Genomic DNA, 20859 nt, shown 5'->3' with positions numbered 1-20859 from the left:
TGGAGTGAAGGTCTGAACTCCATGTGTGAACAATTTTCACTGGTGAACAATCCATGTGTGAAAATGATGATCTCATGCTCCCTGAAGCAATCTTTCACTATTCCAGCCCTATCAATCCTGGCATTGTCTTCTTGGAATATTCCCGTGTCATCAGGGAAGAAAAAATCCATTGATGGAATAACCTGGTCTATATTTAGTATATTCAGGTAGTCAGCTGACCTCATTCTTTCAGCACATACTGAACCTAGACCTGACCAACTGCAGCATCAACCCCACATCATTTACTTACTTAAATCCAGGTAGGCAGTGTAGTCTAAAATGTATGAGAACCACCGTTTTAATGCTTTGTTTTCTTAACTAATTAATAATATAGAATGAGCTAATTTATCAAACCCAAGTAATTTAGATTAAAAACAAAAATTAATTGCACTGCCTCTGAAGTGATAATGTGAAATTAGCACTCAATGTCTCTCTCTCTCACTGTCTCACACATACACACATACCCTGAGAAGGAATGGTGTCCTCAGAACAGCAGGGTGTAGTGGTCTGTGTGCTGTAGCCACTGGAGCACTGGAGCGAGTCCCTGCTGGACCGCTGAGTGTCCAACTGCAGTCCACGAGACAGGGCCAGAGCCAGCTCTTCACGGGCCTCCATATCCTCACCCTATTAGTGCACAAGTACAAAAACAAACATTAAACAGTGATTAGATGTCCCACATGTCACAATTTTGGAGAAACAGGAAAAAAATAGTTCAGCAGGCTCGTAATGAGCTCTTGTGTTGCAGGGACAGGACAATCTAACAAGGGCACATTTCCCCAGAGTCCGATACCATTTCCTTTTTCTTTGAACAGCACTTCCTGTATTAGTCCCTTTTCACATATATACTGCTGGAGCTAATTTTCTTTTGGCACCAGAGGGAAATTAAATGGGCGGTAATACTTTTTTATGAGCGTCTTGTCTATAAGACTTTATTTAGACATTTATAATATATTATAATGCATTCATAAGGCATTATAAACATACTATATATATTTATACAAACAGCCATGTTTTTGTGCATCATGAAAGTTTTATTCCAATGCATATAAATACCAAGAAACTCAGTCCCAGCTTTTATAGTGTATTATGACTGACAAACCTGCCTACTTATATACAAACAAAAAGTCATGTTATAATTAGTTCTAACTACTCATAAATTAAAAGAACTGGAGTATTATAATAGCTTATACTCATTTATAATGTACTACAATATAACATGTCTTTTTATGCTGTAAGTAAAGCGACAGACATGTTCTTATGATCATTGAAGATATTATTAAGCATCATGAAACCTCTCTTTTTACAGTCACATGCTTTATAGAATTTTAAGTATGACACTGTACCTATGAGTTATAATACAAGCTTATGATGGTCATTATATAATATTTTGTATGTCATATAATGCATTAATAATGAATATAAGATTCATAGGAAGTGTTTCCAATAGATGATTGTGTCTATTAGACTGTATAAACATATATAAAGATTTATATTTATACAAAGGTCTAACAATTTATTGTCATGTTAATTATGCATTATGAATTGTGATTATAATGCATCATTAGCTGTGTTTGCAAGTTGTTATATATCAATACCAGGAAGCTAAACAAAGCTGCGTAACAAAGCATACTATAATAACATTTAAGCGCTCATGAATGACACATCTTTAATATTATAATAGCTAATATTATACATCTCTAATGTGTTATACGTTTGATATAACACATATAGTTTTTTTTTTGACATTCATGAATGATCTTTAAAATCAGTCGCAACTGTTATTTTGGTGAGTTCTGGATGCTGTAAGATGAAGGTGACTGACCTTTGGTGTGGCAGCCATGCTCCTGGTCTTCTGGCTGTCCTCAGGGAGAGCGGCGGCTGTACTCGGCTGAAGCGTGGGCACAGAACCGTTTGAATCTACAGCCTCCTTTGGCTCCTTTTTCCTCCTCAGTGTGTTCACCATGGGCTGATCATACGGTCCCGGCTTAGCCCAGTCCTGTAGCCAGCACCAACAAAAGCAACAGTTAACCATCACACATTCAATACAACTGCAGTGGATCTTGAGTTCACTTCTAGTTAGTTTCCAGTACTGACCACTAGATGGCACCACTTATCTGCTTAATGTGTGTTTGGAACAGTTTGTTGTTATCTTAGAGAGCATTCACACCTTTGACTCAGCTATTAAGGCATTTAAGTGGTCTCAGACTGTTTATTCCAAATGTAGACCCATTAAACAACCCTAGATTTTAAACAGAGGCAATCTAGAGGTGGTCATAATGGGGTTAAACCATGGTTCACAGTCTGGTCAACTTTTTTAGGCACTATGGAAGTAAAAATGGCCTTAAGGAACCCTGAGGCTTAATGTCTAAACACTGCCACAATTTTCCAGAGCTTAGTTTGTAAAAACTAAATTCTGAGAAGAGCAATTATTACAGTGATTTTGTCATCATTAAAGGCACCCCACCACAGTAATGCACAGCACTAGCAGTAGGTAATATAATGTATATTAGAGTATTTTTTTTATCCAATCTGGTTTAGCAAGTTAGAGTTTTTGTATGAAAAACTTCAACAAAACTACCCATTATTTTTCCCACTGATTTAAGAGGACCAGAAAGAGAACTAGAGCCAGAGCCTTTCAGGTTCACTTATATTGCAAGACACAGCAAGCAGGTCTGATAAAGATGGTACCCTTTCACTATATGTGAGTACTGAGGGAATATCTGGTTTAAAAGATAAAATACCGTATTTTCGTATTTTAAGGTGCACTTAAAATCCTTTATTTTCGCAAAAATCGTCAGTGTGCCTTTTAATCTGGTGCGCCTTTTGTATGTATTTTACCAGTCAGATTGTAAGGAGCAGTAAAGTCACTCTGCTGAAGTACAGCATTATACAGGAGTTTCGGTTTAATTCTCCAGCACCGAGACTGGAGAAGCATTAGCATTAGCCCCTAACCATGCAAAACTTTAGCTCTTTTACTGATTAAAGGTAAATATATTGGACTGTAGCCTGCTGCTATTCCCAGCTAGAACTGCTGGAGCATTAGCATTAGTCGCTAATCAGGCTAAGCACTAGCCCTTTTGCAGTTCAGAGACCAGTATATCAGACTGTAGACAATAACTTGTCTGATTATTTTGTAAATGCACCACAAACTTGCACTTAAATTTGCATGATTCATTACAACTTCAATATCAATATTTAAATTTATCAGGGATGATTATTTTTTTTATATTTATATGTCCTTAATGTAAATTTATTCCTACGAACATGTAAATTGGTGCTGCCATCTAGAGTTAGCTTCCACTTACGGATCCCTATGGTGACCTTGCCTTCATGTAACAAAGGACAGCCAAATATGCACCGTGTCTGACGAAAGTTGTGGAAAAACATTAACAAAGGAATGAACAAACCTTCCAACTGGGTATCTTTGAGGAGGGGGGGAGCATGCCAGGGCCCAGTGTGCAGAAATGGGGGTAATCGGGAAGGTGGGCGGAGCCTGGCCTCGACCATGACCTCAGAGTGGATGAAGAGGAGGAGGATGAGGAGGAGATGGAGGAGGAAGGAGGGGGAAGGAAGGGGTATGACCCTCCACAGACCCCACTGGACAGGTAAGCAGACTCTCCAAGCCCATAGTGGTCATAGCCATTAGACAACTGAGGGCATGCGGCGAGGTGGATGGGACAGAACCGAAAAAGACATAAATAAGAGGAAAAACAAAAATGGGAGAAAAAAAACAACACACACAAATCAATGAACAGACAAGCACCCAAGGTGATGACAAAAGGCAAATAATAGGACAATAAAAAAGGCAATAACTTATAATATAACAACTTATGTAAAATGAATAAAACAACCTTCAACAACTAAATTCAAGGAGGATGAAGCGTAAAAACGTGAACATGGGTAGATGGTGTCCATCAACACATTAGATTCCACAGTGGATATGCTGAAAGCAAGGGCTCAAGGGTGTCAGGTACCAATTGTAAGGAAGTGACCCCCATCAATATGCCAGCCAACTTGAACTGGATTTGGCTTCCTTGAGAAGAGGGCCAATGGAAAGTTCACCTTTTCAGAGGAGGCGGAGACCCCGGCCGAGCCGAGGGAGGTGGGAGAGCTGCACTCGCTGACCGACTGACACGTCTCTGAGGCGTCCGATGAGCCGGAGCTGGAGGTAGTCTGCATCATGCGGAGCGGACAGAGCACCGAGAAGGGAAACAACACAAACACGTACAGCCAGCAAAAAAGAAACAGAAGAAGAGACAAAGAAACAAATAGAAAGGACAAGAGAAAGAGAGAAAGAGCACAGATAAGCCACAGGTTAGACGCTATGCAAAAATAAACAAAAGAACCAGGCTAAAACTTCAGGCAGAGTTAGTGAGAGGGGCTGAGTTAATCAGAGTAAACAGCTGCATTAGAGCGGGAGTGAGCCGCAAGCCTTAGCTACTTCATATTTGTCAGGTTCTTGGAACAGAGAGAGAGAGAGAGAGTGTGAGCAGGGGGGAAAAAAGCAGATATTCTGGCATCTAGTAGCACGTGAGAGCTGAAGCATTCACCGCCAGAGTTTCCCCCCCTTGCCTTTTGGGAATGAAGTGGTGGCGGCTGGCAGAAACCCTGAGCCCCTGCTCTGACCTGATTTAAGGGCTGGATGATGGCATAGTTGGCAAAGACCCCTAAACCACAACTCCAAGCTTTGGAGAAACCAGAAGCTGGCTGTGCCAAAGCAGAGCTTCCACCACAGTGGTGAGTCCTCCAACCACTGTCAGCGAGGATGACCTCAGCATCTTCCGCCGTTCTCAGACACACATTTCCCGAAGGGCTTCTGCGAGGCTGCTTTAGGAGGCCATAGGACGCCTTCAGTCTTCTAAGTGAAGCAGAGCAGACCGCTGGCAGACCCAGTGACACATTTTGCGGGTGTCTGGTTGAATTGCAGGACTCTTTCAATAGGAGGGAAAATAAAGTAGGTTCCGCATAATTAGAGGTCAGGGTCCACACGGGCTATTCATATTCGTCTAGGATTGGCTTTCTTCTTCAGAAAACGTTAAAAAACAGTTACTTCAGCCAATAATGCTCACGTGCCTAGCAAAGCAGTTCATGCAAATCATGCCCCAATAACTTCCAGTCAGGTTAGCATTTAGCTGCACTATTCCTTTAAGGTCTCTCTCCACTGCTGCTACTGCAAAATGCAGCACTCAAATCACTGGCAGAGGGTCACCTCTACTAATGACTGCACGCCACCAGTGCAATGGTACAGTACCAGCTCTCCTGAGGGCAGGAAGTGCCTCATGGGAAAGTGGAAAGTCCAGCATATGAGAGGAAATGGAAGGAAGAACACAGCTGGAAACCTTTTAGCCAAATGCAAACTCATTTGTAATACTTGTAATTAGTTTGAGGATGGCCGCGGCCTGAACCGCAGACTATGACACACCACCTACACACAAGGTCTTGAGGTGAAATCTTCTTCTTTATATCCTCAGAAGGAGGAAAGTAGCCCTACGTAAGACATGAAGGCTCTCTCGCAGACTGTGGGTGGGATAAGGGGCTTGGTTTGGGATTCTCTTCGGGATTCTACAGCCTCTCAATCGTCAAATATGGAAATACACTCTGGATGAACATCTCAAGTAAGGGACATGTACAGAGTGAAGCAAGCCAATAACTTCAAAACTCCTTTTTCAGAGCCAAGGTGCATGACACACAACCACGACTCTGAGGGTAGCGATATGCTTGCTGTTAACTATAATGACTGCCTTGTGTAGGCTGCGTTTGTTTGGTGTGTTGATTGTGCACAACCTTAGAAATGTATGCGATACGTATGCGAGGTGCAGTACACACAACAACGCTAGGGGGCAGTGCAGGCAATCAGCAGCATCCACGTAACCAAACATTTTAAAGAATAGATACTTGTTTACGTGAAAGCGTTGCCAAATAACAAGGCTATCTCTATATCTATATCCTTACTATGCATGTAAAACAATTAAATACTACAAGGGGGTGTTTACAGTTTTACACTTACCTGAGGGGTGGAGTCGGAGGGCATGGGCGAAGGCGACTTGGACTGGAAGGCGTCATGTGACACGAAGCCAGAGTCATGGGAGGAGACGCTGGCGAGCCGGACGGGGGCCTGCTGCGGCAGGGTGGAGCTGCGGTAGCGATAGTGTGGGGAAGGGGAGTGAGAGTGCGAGCCACTGGAGCGCGAGTCACTACTGTTCACACTGTTCAGACTGCTGTTAGAGACAGGAGGGGGCGGGGCACAGGCAAGAAGTGGAACAGAACAGAGGGGAGGGAGGGAGGAAGGGGGAGACCGGGAACCATTAACACTCCACACAAACTCAATGCAACAGGCAAAAACAAAATAAAAATACATAAATAAATAGAAAAATACACAACCACATCATAACACGCAGAAACAAAAACAAGACAAGCAAAACTATCAAACAACAAGAATAACAAAAATCATAAACGCTTCCTTTTTGGACATTTCTAACCCTCAAGCCAATCGGGTTTACCTCAGCTTGTGTAGCCAAACAGTGGTGTGTACTCTATGTTGAAAACATGGACAGTGCAATGTCTCTCAGAAGTAAATAAACTACAGGTCTAGTGCCTCAGCTGGTGGGTTTTAGTATGACGAGTAGCTCGGCCCATGCTCATATGTTTCTTTTGTAAAAGCCCATTTTCCAACTCAACTAAACGTTCTTTCTATCACTGGTGTCTAATTCCAAAAGTATGTTTTTCCTTACCTTTATTTATTTTGGCATGGTTTGAAAATATTTAGCTATACAATAAGGTGGTTACAATTAAAAACGATGGGGTTGACAACCTTGACTGACCATTTGGACCATCAGGACCTGCCCTGCACTCTTTGTTTTTTAGATGAATATAACTTACAAATGCACTTTTATTGATGCAACTTTATATATACTGGTAAAAATAAGAAAAATCCACTTTGTGTCTTTACTAGAGCTTAGAGGCTCTGCCCGAACCAGGCCGAGATTTCCCACCACTTTCCTTGAACCTGATTGGGTTAAAAATAGTCTGTGACGTAGGCGTCTGTTTTATAATTTTTTATTTGTTTTATATAAAGCTAATGCGTAAGTTAGAATGTTATGATCACACAGCTCTGGGGCGCACGTGTGCTCCTTAACTCGTCCGCATTTGATTTGCAGTGCTGTGTGGCTGTTTTAAAATAAATAAATAAATAAATAAATAAATAAATAAATAAATAAGAGGGTCTATGCTTCTTTAGTGTTGCAATATTAATTGACATTATTCTAAAAAGAATTTGCTCATTCAAACAGCCTAAGAAAGCCCAGTTCTAACGCTCTACTTACAAAAAAGAAAATGTCAGGTTTAAATCTGGCTAGATCAGGCCCGAACTATTCTGCACTATAAGCTCAATAATGGCGGTAAGAGATGGTATAAACCTGTCCTGGAAGGAGGAGGCTTTTTTTTTAAGGAATTAGTCTTGTTTCCACACTCTGGTTGCAAATTTGACAAAAAGGCAGACTATTTTTACTTCTTTGTAACAGAATGGAATATAATGGAAAGGTACCCGGAGATACGTGTTTACTACAGTCATTGATAGTGTGTGAATTACACAATGTAATTTAGCCTCAAATGGAAAAAAAGTTTTTCTACTACAATTAAATAGGGCAAATTCACATCCCACCCAGCTCGGATGCTTCCTCCACAAAAGAACGTAATGATATATGGAGGAGGTAAATGCAGCCTGGAATGAAACTCCCAGCAATTTACCTGTATAGGACTTGGCACAATGCCTGGAAAGTTCCAATGTTTTTACTGTGAACGACACAGTATTGGCGAAATAGTGAAATGTCAGATAGTGTTGTTTCCACATTCTAGGGTGTGGGAGCCATTCATGTTGAGGAGGTAAACTCGCACATTCCAGAAACAATGCTAAATATTTGCAGTAAAGTAACACCCTAAGTTTAAAGCACAAAAAGGGCTTTACATTGAACTGTTCACTGTACGGAAGGAGCACATCAGTCAAACAAACTAGCCTTCAGGGCAGAAACATGCTTGGGCATGGAACACATCATAAAATGTGAGTACACCCTAAACCACAACCGCATTACTTATTAAAAAATATATAAATCATTAGTAAAATACACATGTATTAAGAATCAGTGTATTCCCTACTGGCCAAACCCTGCACTACTTATATACAAAACTGCAGCTTTAAAGTGTCTACTTCCCAGCCTAAAACCCTGTAGCATCATGTTATTTTAAATAGGCTGAACGTTTTTTTACTCATGCAACATGAGTAAGAAATGGCGGCCGGTAAAACCCTAGGAACATGCCACTGATATAATACAGGACAATTACTGGGTGCCCTGATTGATATTTTTAGACACTTCACTAAAAACAGAACTCTCTGCAAATGAAGCTCATAAAGACTCTTTAGAAAATGTGAGAAAAGGACAGTACTGCCAAATAGAAGAGGATAACGGTTCAATACATTAACATAAAAACAGACAGAATAAAATAAAAGAATAAAACCCACAAAAGGTGAAGATTGTCTTTCACAATTACAACCCTGTGATCAAGGGTGATGTGACCCAATCATTAGAACGGACAGCAAACAGTGAGCAAAGACACAGTAATGCAGGCATCATTACATAAACCGTTTCTGTTCAGAGAAGAAACAGTTCAGAGGACCACATGACAAACAGTGCATACATCCGGACACATACAGGGTGGAGGGGGTCGGTGAGGGACATCTTATTGTAGAGGTTTAAAGAGGATGCTAATCAGTGATAACTCGATATCACAATTTAGTTCTAAGTGCCGTACATTCTGAGAAAACGTACATTTTGGTTCAACAAGACATAAGTGAATGTAGTGATGCTGTTATACTGTGGTAACTGAAGGGCAGCAGTGTTTATAGACCAGGGGTGAACAATCTTATCCACACTAGGCTGGAAGTGTGGCTGCAGCCACTGGTTTAATCAGTTGACTAGTCTGATGACATGTGCTTCGCTTAAAAAACTGCAGCTACATAAGCCCTTTGGAGATAAGATTGGACTCTCCTGTTTATTGGCCAACTCATGATGTTTGTGGTACATCTGGGTGGATAATTTGCATTTTGTCACAAGTAAACCGCTTATTTTATATGAAGGTAAATATAAATAAACAGACTGAAGCAAAAGTTAGGTCCCCTGCCAGACTCAGTAGATTTAGTTTGTACCGTATTTTATTTTTCATATTTTCTTCTGAATGTGTATTTTCTGGTCTATTTTCATAAATAAGGCACACAGGATTATAATGCACATTATGCGATACTGTTAAGGAACAGGGGTGTTATGTTTTTTTTTTAAATCCTGCAAGTCTTGCCGCTGGTTGGTGGTTGGGGTAGCTAACTACAGTAAGTTAAGTATAGCTAAGCTGAGTAAACAAAACTGTAATTCTTAAAAAAACACTTTCATTTAAAGTCAACACATTTACAATAAGCTTAGATTCCCGAATTTCTCCAGCTCTAAGACTGGAGCTTTAGCATTAGCCGCTAACTGCTAGCGCTAGCAAGATGGTAGTCGCTGCAGAACCACAAGTCCAGGGGCTGGGGCTGGATCTGATTAAACTCCTTAGCAATTAGTAGCTAAGGCCTCCTGATAGCGCTACACTGAGAAACCCACTGAGGAGTTTTCCGGTGAGACAGGGAAATATAAGCTAGCACTTTGTCCAACGTAGCACGTTTACGCACAGTCAGCAGGCTGCAGTCCGATATACTCGCCTCTGAACGGCACAAGAGCTAGCACTTAGTGTGTTTAGCAGCTAATGCTAATACTGCTAAAGAGAACTAAACTGAAACTCTTTATAACGGTGTACTTCATTAGACTGGCTTTTCTGCTCCTTACAACCTAACTGGTAAAATTCATTAATGAGGTGCACTGGATTATAAGGTGCACTGATTTTTGGGAAAACTAAAGGATTTTAAGTGTGCCTTATAGTGCGGAAATACAGTAGTCTGAGTTGCAAAACCATTATAACTTATTTGGAAATCATTTAGTTTAGTACACACATTTAAGTCCCATTAGGCTCTATTTTAGGGTTTAAGAAACCCTGTGTTGCCAATTATGTAAAATAACAGGGTTAAGCACTGAATTGTGGACCAAGACACAAGGTTTAAGGGGTTTAAATATCATGTTGTTTTGGCCATAATGCCAATGGTACTTCAGTTTACAATAGGTCAGCTTTTTCCCCTTTGAAAAACAGTGCAGCTGTTGTATTACAGTAGTGAGGGAAAGTGACATGACAGGTTTTGTTAGATCATCAACAGTGACGTGAGGTTTTTGTACAAGACCTTGTGTAAATAACTTTCTAATAACAAGATATTATACTCCTGAATATATAAAACCTATGTGGATGTATAAAGACTTTTTTAAATGAATTTAAAAGCATTTGACCAGTGGTAAGATGGTCCCCCCTTAAATGGGAGTCTTGGTCCTCCCAAGGTTTCTTCGCGCTCACTGGGGGTTCTGTATTGTGTATTTTCTATATTTAATGGTTTGCCTGATTTTGTCGTGTGATCAAGTTTCTTTAAAGCTGCTTTGTGACAACACCAGTTGTAAAATAGCTATACAAAAAAATTATTTGATTTGAAGATATTTAGGTATTAGTTAGAAAAACCTTTTTTGTAAAGCAGTACTAACAGCATTATCCACCCAGAAGTAGATTTGATATGATGATGGTATTAAGCTATTTTTTTTTTCAATAACCCCCGTTTTTAATCTTTGAACAGGCCCATACATGCAACAGTTTAAGACAGCTGGGTTAGTTACATCAAGTGAAGCAAAAATTGTAGTTCACTGCACTCAACACTAGGAGGCATTGTAACAGATTTAGATTTTTCCATCTAGTGACCATTGGAGAGACGCTTACCTGCACATACTGGACTTCCTAGACATAGTGGTGCTTGGAGAGGAGGGAGGGGTTTGGTAAGACCAGCTATAATCCGAACCCTTTAGATCGTGGATGACCTAAATGTGACACACACACACACACACAAAGAAAATACTTGCTTTTATGAGTGCTTTTAACTAAACTACACATAACTGAAGATAAATATTACAACACAATCAGGCAACCAACATCAAACATTAGGCTTTTTAACGGTTTCATGTATTTAAAAAAAAAAAACACATTTGTGGTACTTTTATTTTGAAATATTCATGTTAAAAAAGGCAAAGCCTCCACATAGCTACTGTTTATCAATGTCCTAAATGAAACACAGCAAAGTAAACAGAAACTGAAATTTTGAGTCAGGATTTTGTTGTCATAGGCATGGCTTATCTACTCCTGAACCATCAACAAGCTTGTCTGGAGTATGACAGGTTGTCAAAATACCATGTAAAGGGACTGATTAGTCACAGACTATCCAGTTCTTCCACTCCGACAACCTCGAAACTACTACTGAAAGATGATACGTCAAAAGCAGCATATTTACACAGAATGATAATAGCAAGTCTACTGTACATACATGAAGGGAATTCCATTCAGCCCACAAAACAAGCTAAAATTTCTTTTAAAAAAACAGCTGTACTTCCATTAAAGTGAGGATACTGGGTAGATTTGGGTCATTATAATCAGTTAGTCAGTCCTGTAAGTTTTGCCAAAAAAAAATCTACTATGCAAATCAAACATCATCAACCTTTAGGCTTTTAGCTTGATGTTAAAAGTAAAATGTTATTTTTAAAAGCCACCATTAACTGTAAAGCTTGTTTTACATCAGAATCACTAATCATGAATATTGCTCATAAAATGCATTATATTATTAGGGTTCATAAATTCATTAGATGCAATTTGTTAAAGATAAAATGTCTTTCTGAAAATGGATGTATACAATCTGGGAAACTAACCTGTTCACTTGCAGCAGGAAGTTTGTGGGGGTCCATGGTCAGAGCTTTGAGGTCATCTGCAATGGTCTGCAGATGGATGATCTCTCCAAGCATGGACATCTCCTCATCCTGATGGAAAGAACCTTTCAGTACAGTTGGACACACTTTGCCATCTTGAAATAAATTCCGCATTATGATGCACAGTATGCGGATCTGCTTTAGAATAAATACTTCTTTAAAGATTTATTAATGTTTATCCATTTTTAGAATACATCACTAAAATGATCACAAAAATGATAGAGTTTAGTTTTAAATTAGGACTTTTTAGGCAAGATAACACTAAATCAGTGCTGTGTGTGAACCTCATGGACTCAGTATGCTTACCACCACAGGTCTGAGCATTGTAACGAAGGTGCAGAAGCGCGCTCTCTCCTCAATCAGGGCTTTTCGTACTGCCTGCTTTTCAGTCTCTTCCAGGAGCAGGTATTTATCATTCACGTCCTGTACAGCACTGTCCAACTGCGGCTGGATGTCCCCTCGCCCTGCAAGGAGCAAAACAGAACTTAGCACATCTAAGCCTGTGTTTTTTAACTACATGACAAAGAGATTATTTATATATTTCAGTTTTGTAATCTGAAAGGGTTGCAAAATTTCTAAATTGTGTCAAAATAACCCATCTGTACAATAATATTAATCGTTACTAATCCTAAAGGTTTGGATGGAGCAGTTAAAAGATGCCTCATATGATACAAATCACAACAAATTAAACATTTGCCTTACATTTTAGCTTTGAACTAGGGATGAACTAATATGGGAATTCTGGGCCAAAGCCGAAGATATCTGACAATATACATGTATATATCTGCTGATGTCATTTATACCTTACAAAGAGACTAGACACCCTGGTACAACCATACAACTTTAAAACTAATAAAAATAAATACAAATTCATTCAAATAAATTTATTTTAAAGTAAGGCAGGCAGGGTAGCCAATTGTAGTAGTGCAGCCAGAGTTGATTGGTCCTTTTTAGCATACAATAAATACATCAGCAAATATCAGTTTGAAATAATGGTAATATCAGCTGATGATTCTAAAATAAGCAATTATCAGCTGATACAGATATAATACCGGTATCATTGTGCATCCCTACTATAAACCAACTATATGCAAACGCATTACACATACTTAGCTAATTGGTCCTCACACAGACTGGTCATAGCTTTAATCCATCTTAAATTAAAATATTAAATAAAACAATAGATTTATTGAAAATTTAGCTTAAACCAATGGATTTTAAATTAGCTTGGCAGTGTCAGCCAATTGTAGCATTCAAGTCAGCGTTGCTTGGTTCTTTTCCAGCATACAATAAATATGTCAGCAAGTATCAGTTTGAAATATCGAGCAAATCTATGTTGATGACAATGATTTTAAAAAGGCAATTATCGTCTGAGGTCAATGTAATCCAGATATCATAGTGAATCCTTAATAAAGACCAGTACTAAATTTAAAACGTCTGGTAACACACTCTTTAAAACTAACATTCTACAAATGGTTCTTTGATAAAAAACTTTATTTCCATAAAGAACCATTTTTTCTAATATGGTTATGGAACCAAAAGTAGTTAAATAATTATTGTACTTCAGTTAGGGTAATTTAGAAAAGATTAATTCTGACAATGTGGAAAACAAACTGAGGCACAGCCTTAAAATCTCCTCACATACTTGGACCCAACAGAAGCTCCCAAATCCCCAAATAAACTGCATCACTGGCTTTGGAGTGGTTCAGTCCCAATCCTCATTTTTAAAAACAATCTAAAAGCTGTGGTACTACTGGAATTCACTATTGCTTATGGAATGCAGCCTTCGTGTTCCCCAAAGCCACTGTTACGACAGTAATTTTGATGGAACCCAGACTAATACAAATAAAACAAAACAATAAATCACCAACACTAAAAAGTGTCTCCAATAGCTGCTCCACTGGCTTACTAGCTAGGTTGCTTTAAATTAAGTGTGACCAAGACGCCATTAAAATAAAAGACAGCTGAAGCCAAAGAAGTGGCAAACCACATTGTGTAGATTCTTGTAGCCCGTAGGAAATTAGCCTTCATTTAGAGACAAAACAAATAAGTGCAAGATGTGACAAATCACATACAGTCCTCCAGACTCTCGCAATGGAATAGTCCCTTCAGACAAACACACTGAGCATATCAGACATATGGATCCTCTTAGACAAGCTGGGTTGCCAGGTCCACATGCAATCATGGCAGGAAAAAGCAAACTGAGACAGACACAAAACACATGGGATTGCCTTGCCTCATGCAAGCCCTAGTGGGGGAAAAAAGGGAAGAGACAAACAAGCAACAACAACAGCGGCAGCAAAAAAAAAAAAATAATCCATTGATTTGCAAAACACAGGATGTTGCCATGTCCTCACGTGTAAAAGCTGGACAAACAGTCATTTTAAACCTTTTTTTTTCCATAAAAAAAATCCCTAATGCATAGTGGCAAGATTAACTTTTGCCAAATCCCATGAGGATGTGATTTCTGTCAGAGTCGCTTGTTCTTTTGCATGGACAGTTCTAGCCAGACCCTGCTGGTCACAATCATAACCATCTATTGCTCTTTCTAATGTATGTGTATGGCGTATTCTCTGTACATGAATGACACTATGGATTAAGGACTGTTAAATACCCACCTTCTTATACCCACTATCATGACTTGCTTGTACATCACCTTGTCATAAGCATGATGTCTAGTGTTAAACCTATTTGAGAAGGCCAATATTTAGGTATGGGCCTTCTCAAACCATTTCTTGAGGTAATATTACAAGAAAATTTGAAACACTGCAATTCCAATACTTTTGGCAAGTTAAAGAGTGTATTAAAGTTTTTAAATGGAAAAGACGACAAGCAAGGTTTTAAATTTGCTGAATTGATTCTACTATTTTCCTACTACTATTCTACTACTGCTGATGAGGTACTGCATGCATAAGCACTGGTGGGGAAATATAGGTCACAGACTGCAGACTGGATGGAGTGGCTTAAAGGGTCATAAGATGAGATTTTAAAACTCAATTTGAGCGTTAATTACTATAATCTTCATCATAAAGGTTGTTTGAGCAGGTCAGATTATTTCGATTCTCTGGCTGTGTATGCGTGCCATATGTGCGTGATTTAACATGCTCTCCTTCAAAGTGTTCAAAGTGGGCTTTTATGAGATTATCCTCTGTGGACTTTGCTCACATGAGTGATTTACATTTCCTGCGATCGCAGTCTTCCTCCACTTTGACCCCAGAGGTCAGAAAAACACATTGAAGAGGACCACAAGCAAACTAGCAGCCACACTGAAAATCTGTTACAGACAAAGAGGACACAAAGCTGAGAAGCTCGGACAGAGGGTAACAGCGGCGTGTTAAATTCACATTCATCTCTTGAACGTTTCAAGCAAAGATCAAGCATGAAACCTGAACCTTGCTAGCAAAAGGTCACCAAGAGACAAGAATGTAGAATAAGGTAGTTGATGGATACAACTATGATAAATAGTGAAATTCTTCAACGCACAAGTCATCTTCAAGGAAGAGGTTTTAAATAAATGTCTTACCCTTCTTCCCCTAAATGCAGCTAGAATGTTCTATTCAGCCTGAAGGGTGAGGGCTAGCATGTGAAACAAGCAAACTTCCTTTATTTCCCCAAACATTTTGGAGGAGAACACTAACTGCCAGTTATGTTACATTATGTAACAGATACATACACTTGCTTGCACTGAATTGGAGAGTAAGCGGGCCAATGGACACAGACTGCACTGAACCTTTCTGAAGCTGAGCACACTTACAACATCACTATAGAGAGTTTTAAACATCGAGACTCCATTTAATCTGTGGCTTATTTCAAATACAGCAATGTTCTGTTAATCCTGATGTTTGTATAAGAGCCATTCCACCGAATGGGTGCCATTTCTGTCCCCAGGAAAATTACATGTCTAAATGTGCACACAAAATAACTAAAATTATTATTATTATAATCCTTCAGAGATGTATTTTTTTTGCATTGTTGTGTGACTCCAAATCCCGTCTATGCTTTAAAATATATTATAATAAATTAATAATATTTCAGTTAAAATAAACATTTTAGTTGTGTCCCTGGGTGTCCTGTTACTATAACACATTACCCCATCTGGAACATTCTACAAGTCACATCTACAACAGGAAGTGACATCAGCTGTTTCTTCTGAAGATCATGGGGAAAAAAAAAGTTCCCTCATTAGTTTTTCTGTATATTTGATCTTATTGTAATATGACTGAGAAGGTCAATCTCAACACTTATTCCAAAATTCATTCTTAGATGTTATTTGGTTATTTTTAAAATACAAATTTTGGGAAAATCACTAAAATATGCTTAGTGTCCTCATGCTATTGGTATAGCCGCCATTTAACTGTTTTTAATTTTTTTGCTAATTTTATGCTAAAACTCGATCCTGTTACTTAATTCCTGTTAATCATAACCTAAAAAGTAACCGAAATGAGTGTCAGTAACAGGAGTGAGTTCCAGTAAAAATAATGAGTGCCAGTAACAGGAGTGAGTTCCAGTAACAATAATGAGTGCCAGTAACAGGATTGTTTTTTTTTTTTCATAAATATTAACTATTTGAACATGCAGTCAAACATTTCTTTAAAATAAAGACTTTCTTGAGAGAAACTCAAAGGAATTAGTGGACTAGTTTTTAAACATGCTTTTTAAATGTTAAATTATCAGTTTTTAAGCATCTTCGATTTAGAAACCTTGTAAAAAATTAGGTAAAGCTGCCTAAGATTGACCAGTACATGTTTTAAATAGTTAAATACATGTGTTATTAGATTCAGAGTTGAAAAAAAGATTATAAAAAAAGTAAATGGCACCCATTCAGTGGAATGGCCTATAAGACATTTTTTATGGATTCAGCATTACCGACTTAACGTATGAGTTAAAAGTCCAAGTTTGAGTGATCCATGGTTAGCGATCACTCAAATGCTTACTGTGCCCCAATGAAGAGTGCCCCAGTCCACTTTCTCAAGCAGGACTGGCGAGGTTTACTGAACGCTGCTCAGGCATGATACCTTTAGCTCACAGTAGTCAAATGAAAAGGGCTTTGGGGGAAGCGTGCTTGGGCAAGGTGTAGAGTATACCCTTAGGTATGTTTAATGCCTGAAATTAGCTTCTTCGAATTTGTCCTGGGGCAAATGGCACAATCATGCAAAAACATATAGCACTATTTTTAGTGTTTTTTATCTTTTGATATAATTTAAATATTTTTTTTTTCCTCAGTTTTTTTCCATTTTCTCCCCGATTTTGCAGAGCCAATTACCCAACTCACTTACTAGGACTCCCCCTATCACAAGTAATGCCCCAACACACCAGGAGGGAGAAGACTAACGTATGCTTCCTCCGATACATGTGAAGTCAGCCACCGCTTCTTTTCGAGCTGCTGCTTTTGCAGCATTACCGAGTAGCATCACAGCGCACTTGGACGAAAGCGCAGCGACTCCGTTCTGATAAATCAGCTCACAGACGCCTTGTGCTGCAGACATCACCCTTTAGTGATGTGGGGAGAGAGCACCATCTACCCACCCGGAGGGAGCAGGGCCAATTTTGCTCCCTCTTAGCGCCACTTAGCTTGATGGCAAAGCTGCAGAATTTTAATCTTGTGTATGTTATTTTTATTAAGTCAAAAATTCTAATTTTCAGACAATACAAGATTTTAGTCATAAGTACCTTACAAATAATGCTTTCCCAATTAGCATCACACAAACTGCTTCCCTTCATCACACACTTGCCTGTATTCACATTGAGTGCCTTGCTTGTGTGGCTACTGGCACTGCATTACATAATAAAACAATGTCAATATAATTAAAACCATCTTAAAGCCTGGCTTTGAACTTCTTCTCAATCTGTAAGCAAAGCCATATGAGGCAGAAGACTGAAATACAACTTCATTAGCTCACTTCCATCAGCATTTATTACACTCACTCTCTGTTTCTGACAAAGACACATTTTTTTCACTGGAAAATGATTTAGCTTGTTTCATGTTGGCTCTTTGTTTCCCTTCTAATTGCTTGTGCGTGCTTTGGTGGCACTGTGCATATTGGAACAGGAAACAAGTCTCACAGATACCAACCGCACCACATTTGGGGGGTGGAGACAGAGAAAGAGCAAGACTGACTGAACACACAGTGGGCGAGTGGGTTGATGGGGGGTGGTCGTATGGCGTCAGCCTGACTGGGTCTGAAGGGACCACACACATTCTATCATACAGTCTGAAACACAGACACACTTACCCAGGGCATCAGCTGCTCCCGACAGGTGCATAGCATGACACAAACGCAAAAGAGGAAAAGATCAGGTTTTTGACTGACGTCTTATAGCCAATAGCACGTGCTTAGGTCATGTGACTGGGGTCAGCTTTCCAGAACCATCAGGAGAGTTGGTTAGAGAAAGGCCTGATATAATCTACGATAAATTGATTATTATACTTGTAATTATTGTAGAGATACAACCACAGGGTTGTTTGCTCAATATTGCCCATATTGCCCATTTGCTTATTTACATAGCGAGAAGAACCAATTAACTGTTTAAAAAAGTGATTTGATTCTCTTTATGTTTCAATTATTTAGGACATTTAAACATTTTTAGATTCCCATTTCAATGTTTAAATACTCATAACAATTAAAAGTAACTTTTTCTTTAAAGTGGACTTGACAATTTAAAAAAAAAATACGACAATCTTCTTAATCACAATATACCTTTCAAAAACTATTGGTTATTGAACAGGCCTAGATGGAGTCTGTTAAGTACTCCCTAAGGTACAGTCAGTCCTGCTATATGTCTAATACATTTAATACAGTATTGATCCAATATACACTACCGTTCAAAAGTTTGGGGTCACTATTTTGTGCTTTCCATGAAAAGTCACACTTATTCACCACCATACGTTGTGAAATGAATAGAAAATAGAGTCAAGACATTGACAAGGTTAGAAATAATGATTTGTATTTGAAATAACATTGTTTTTACATCAAACTTTGCTTTCATCAAAGAATCCTCCATTTGCAGCAATTACAGCATTGCACACCTTTGGCATTCTAGCTGTTAATTTGTTGAGGTAAGCTGGAGAGATTGCACCCCACGCTTCTAGAAGCAGCTCCCACAAGTTGGATTGGTTGGATGGGCACTTCTGGCGTACCATACGGTCAAGCTGCTCCCACAACAGCTCAATGGGGTTCAGATCTGGTGACTGCGCTGGCCACTCCATTACCAATAGAATACCAGCTGCCTGCTTCTGCTGTAAATAGTTCTTGCACAATTTGGAGGTGTATTTAGGGTCATTGTCCTGTTGTAGGACGAAATTGGCTCCGATCAGGCGCTGTCCACTGGGTATGGCATGGCGTTGCAAAATGGAGTGATAGCCTTCCTTATTCAGAATCCCTTTTACCCTGTACAAATCTCCCACCTTACCAGCACCAAAGCAACCCCAGACCATCACATTACCTCCACCATGCTTAACAGATGGCGTCAGGCATTCTTCCAGCATCTTTTCATTTGTTCTGCGTCTCACAAACGTTCTTCTTTGTGATCCAAACACCTCAAACTTGGATTCATCCGTCCACAACACTTTTTCCAGTCTTCCTCTGTCCAATGTCTGTGTTCTTTTGCCCATCTTAATCTTTTTCTTTTATTAGCCAGTCTCAGATATGGCTTTTTCTTTGCCACTCTGCCCTGAAGCCCAAAATCCCGCAGCCGCCTCTTCACTGTAGATGTTGACACTGGTGTTTTGCAGGTACTATTTAATGAAGATGCCAGTTGGGGACCTGTGAGGCGTCTGTTTCTCAAACTAGAGACTCTAATGTACTTATCTTCTTGCTTAGTTGTACAATGCGGCCTCCCACTTCTTTTTCTACTCTGGTTAGAGCCTGTTTGTGCTGTCCTCTGAAGGGAGTAGTACACACCGTTGTAGGAAATCTTCAATTTCTTAGCAATTTCTCGCATGGAATAGCCTTCATTTCTAAGAACAAGAATAGACTGTCGAGTTTCAGATGAAAGTTATCTTTTTCTGGCCATTTTGAGCGTTTAATTGACCCCACAAATGTGATGCTCCAGAAACTCAATCTGCTCAAAGGAAGGTCAGTTTTGTAGCTTCTGTAATGAGCTAGACTGTTTTCAGGTGTGTGAACATGATTGCACAAGGGTTTTCTAATCATCAATTAGCCTTCTTAGCCAATGAGCAAACACATTGTACCATCAGAACACTGGAGTGATAGTTGCTGGAAATGGGCCTCTATACACCTATGTAGATATTGCACCAAAACCAGACATTTGCAGCTAGAATAGTCATTTACCACATTAGCAATGTACAGAGTGTATTTGTTTAAAGTTAGGACTAGTTTAAAGTTATCTTCATTGAAAAGTACAGTGCTTTTCCTTCAAAAATAAGGACGTTTCAATGTGACCCCAAACTTTTGAACGGTAGTGTATATTATTGTCATGTACTATTTGTTGTGTGTTAATTGTGGATGCACTGATATGGGAATTTTGGATTGATCCCAATACCCAATAGTTTCCTGTATATATTCGCTAATTCATTGATACAATTTACACAATTCGCAATTATTTAAAAATGTACACATTGGGACTAAATCTACCTGCATTAGCAATAAATCTAGATCATTTACTGCAGTACCCACAGTGCCCTAAACTTTTTGCTCTTCCGCTGTTTAAAAAAAAAAAAAAAGAATACTACCACCAAATATTGTATTATCTCACTCAGATCTACACTTTATAGATCTACTGTCTCCATGTATAAATAAAGCCCAAACATGAACCTAATGCTCCTCCTTACAAGAACACAACAGTTCCTTGGCTGGTCTTTATTTTGTAGATAAGTGACAAGTGTATGATAGTATCTGGGGAAAATGGAGAGAAAAAAAAAAACAGTCCTTACTCT

General features: G+C 39.1%; 1 protein-coding gene across 11 annotated transcripts in view; it reads right to left on the bottom strand.

Moving 5' to 3' along the window:
- Positions 1 to 20859, bottom strand: part of LOC103035455 (protein MTSS 1) — an 86293-nt gene that overhangs the window by 5584 nt on the left and 59850 nt on the right. The window contains exons 7-15 of one of the 11 annotated variants that reach the window (XM_007232049.4): positions 18197 to 18208; positions 12270 to 12427; positions 11907 to 12014; positions 10930 to 11027; positions 6047 to 6257; positions 4102 to 4212; positions 3447 to 3689; positions 1862 to 2035; positions 504 to 663 (exon numbers count right to left, since the gene is read on the bottom strand). In XM_007232049.4, coding sequence (XP_007232111.1) covers positions 504 to 663; positions 1862 to 2035; positions 3447 to 3689; positions 4102 to 4212; positions 6047 to 6257; positions 10930 to 11027; positions 11907 to 12014; positions 12270 to 12427; positions 18197 to 18208 — 1275 coding nt within the window. The remainder of the gene's footprint in view (positions 1 to 503; positions 664 to 1861; positions 2036 to 3446; positions 3690 to 4101; positions 4213 to 6046; positions 6258 to 10929; positions 11028 to 11906; positions 12015 to 12269; positions 12428 to 18196; positions 18209 to 20859) is intronic. The other 10 variants (XM_007232050.4, XM_007232052.4, XM_007232055.4 and 7 more) reach the window with 10 other exon arrangements.

This window comes from Astyanax mexicanus, chromosome 6, assembly GCF_023375975.1.
Source record: "Astyanax mexicanus isolate ESR-SI-001 chromosome 6, AstMex3_surface, whole genome shotgun sequence".
NCBI lineage: Eukaryota > Metazoa > Chordata > Actinopteri > Characiformes > Acestrorhamphidae > Astyanax > Astyanax mexicanus.
This window is presented reverse-complemented; position numbering and strand designations above follow the sequence as displayed.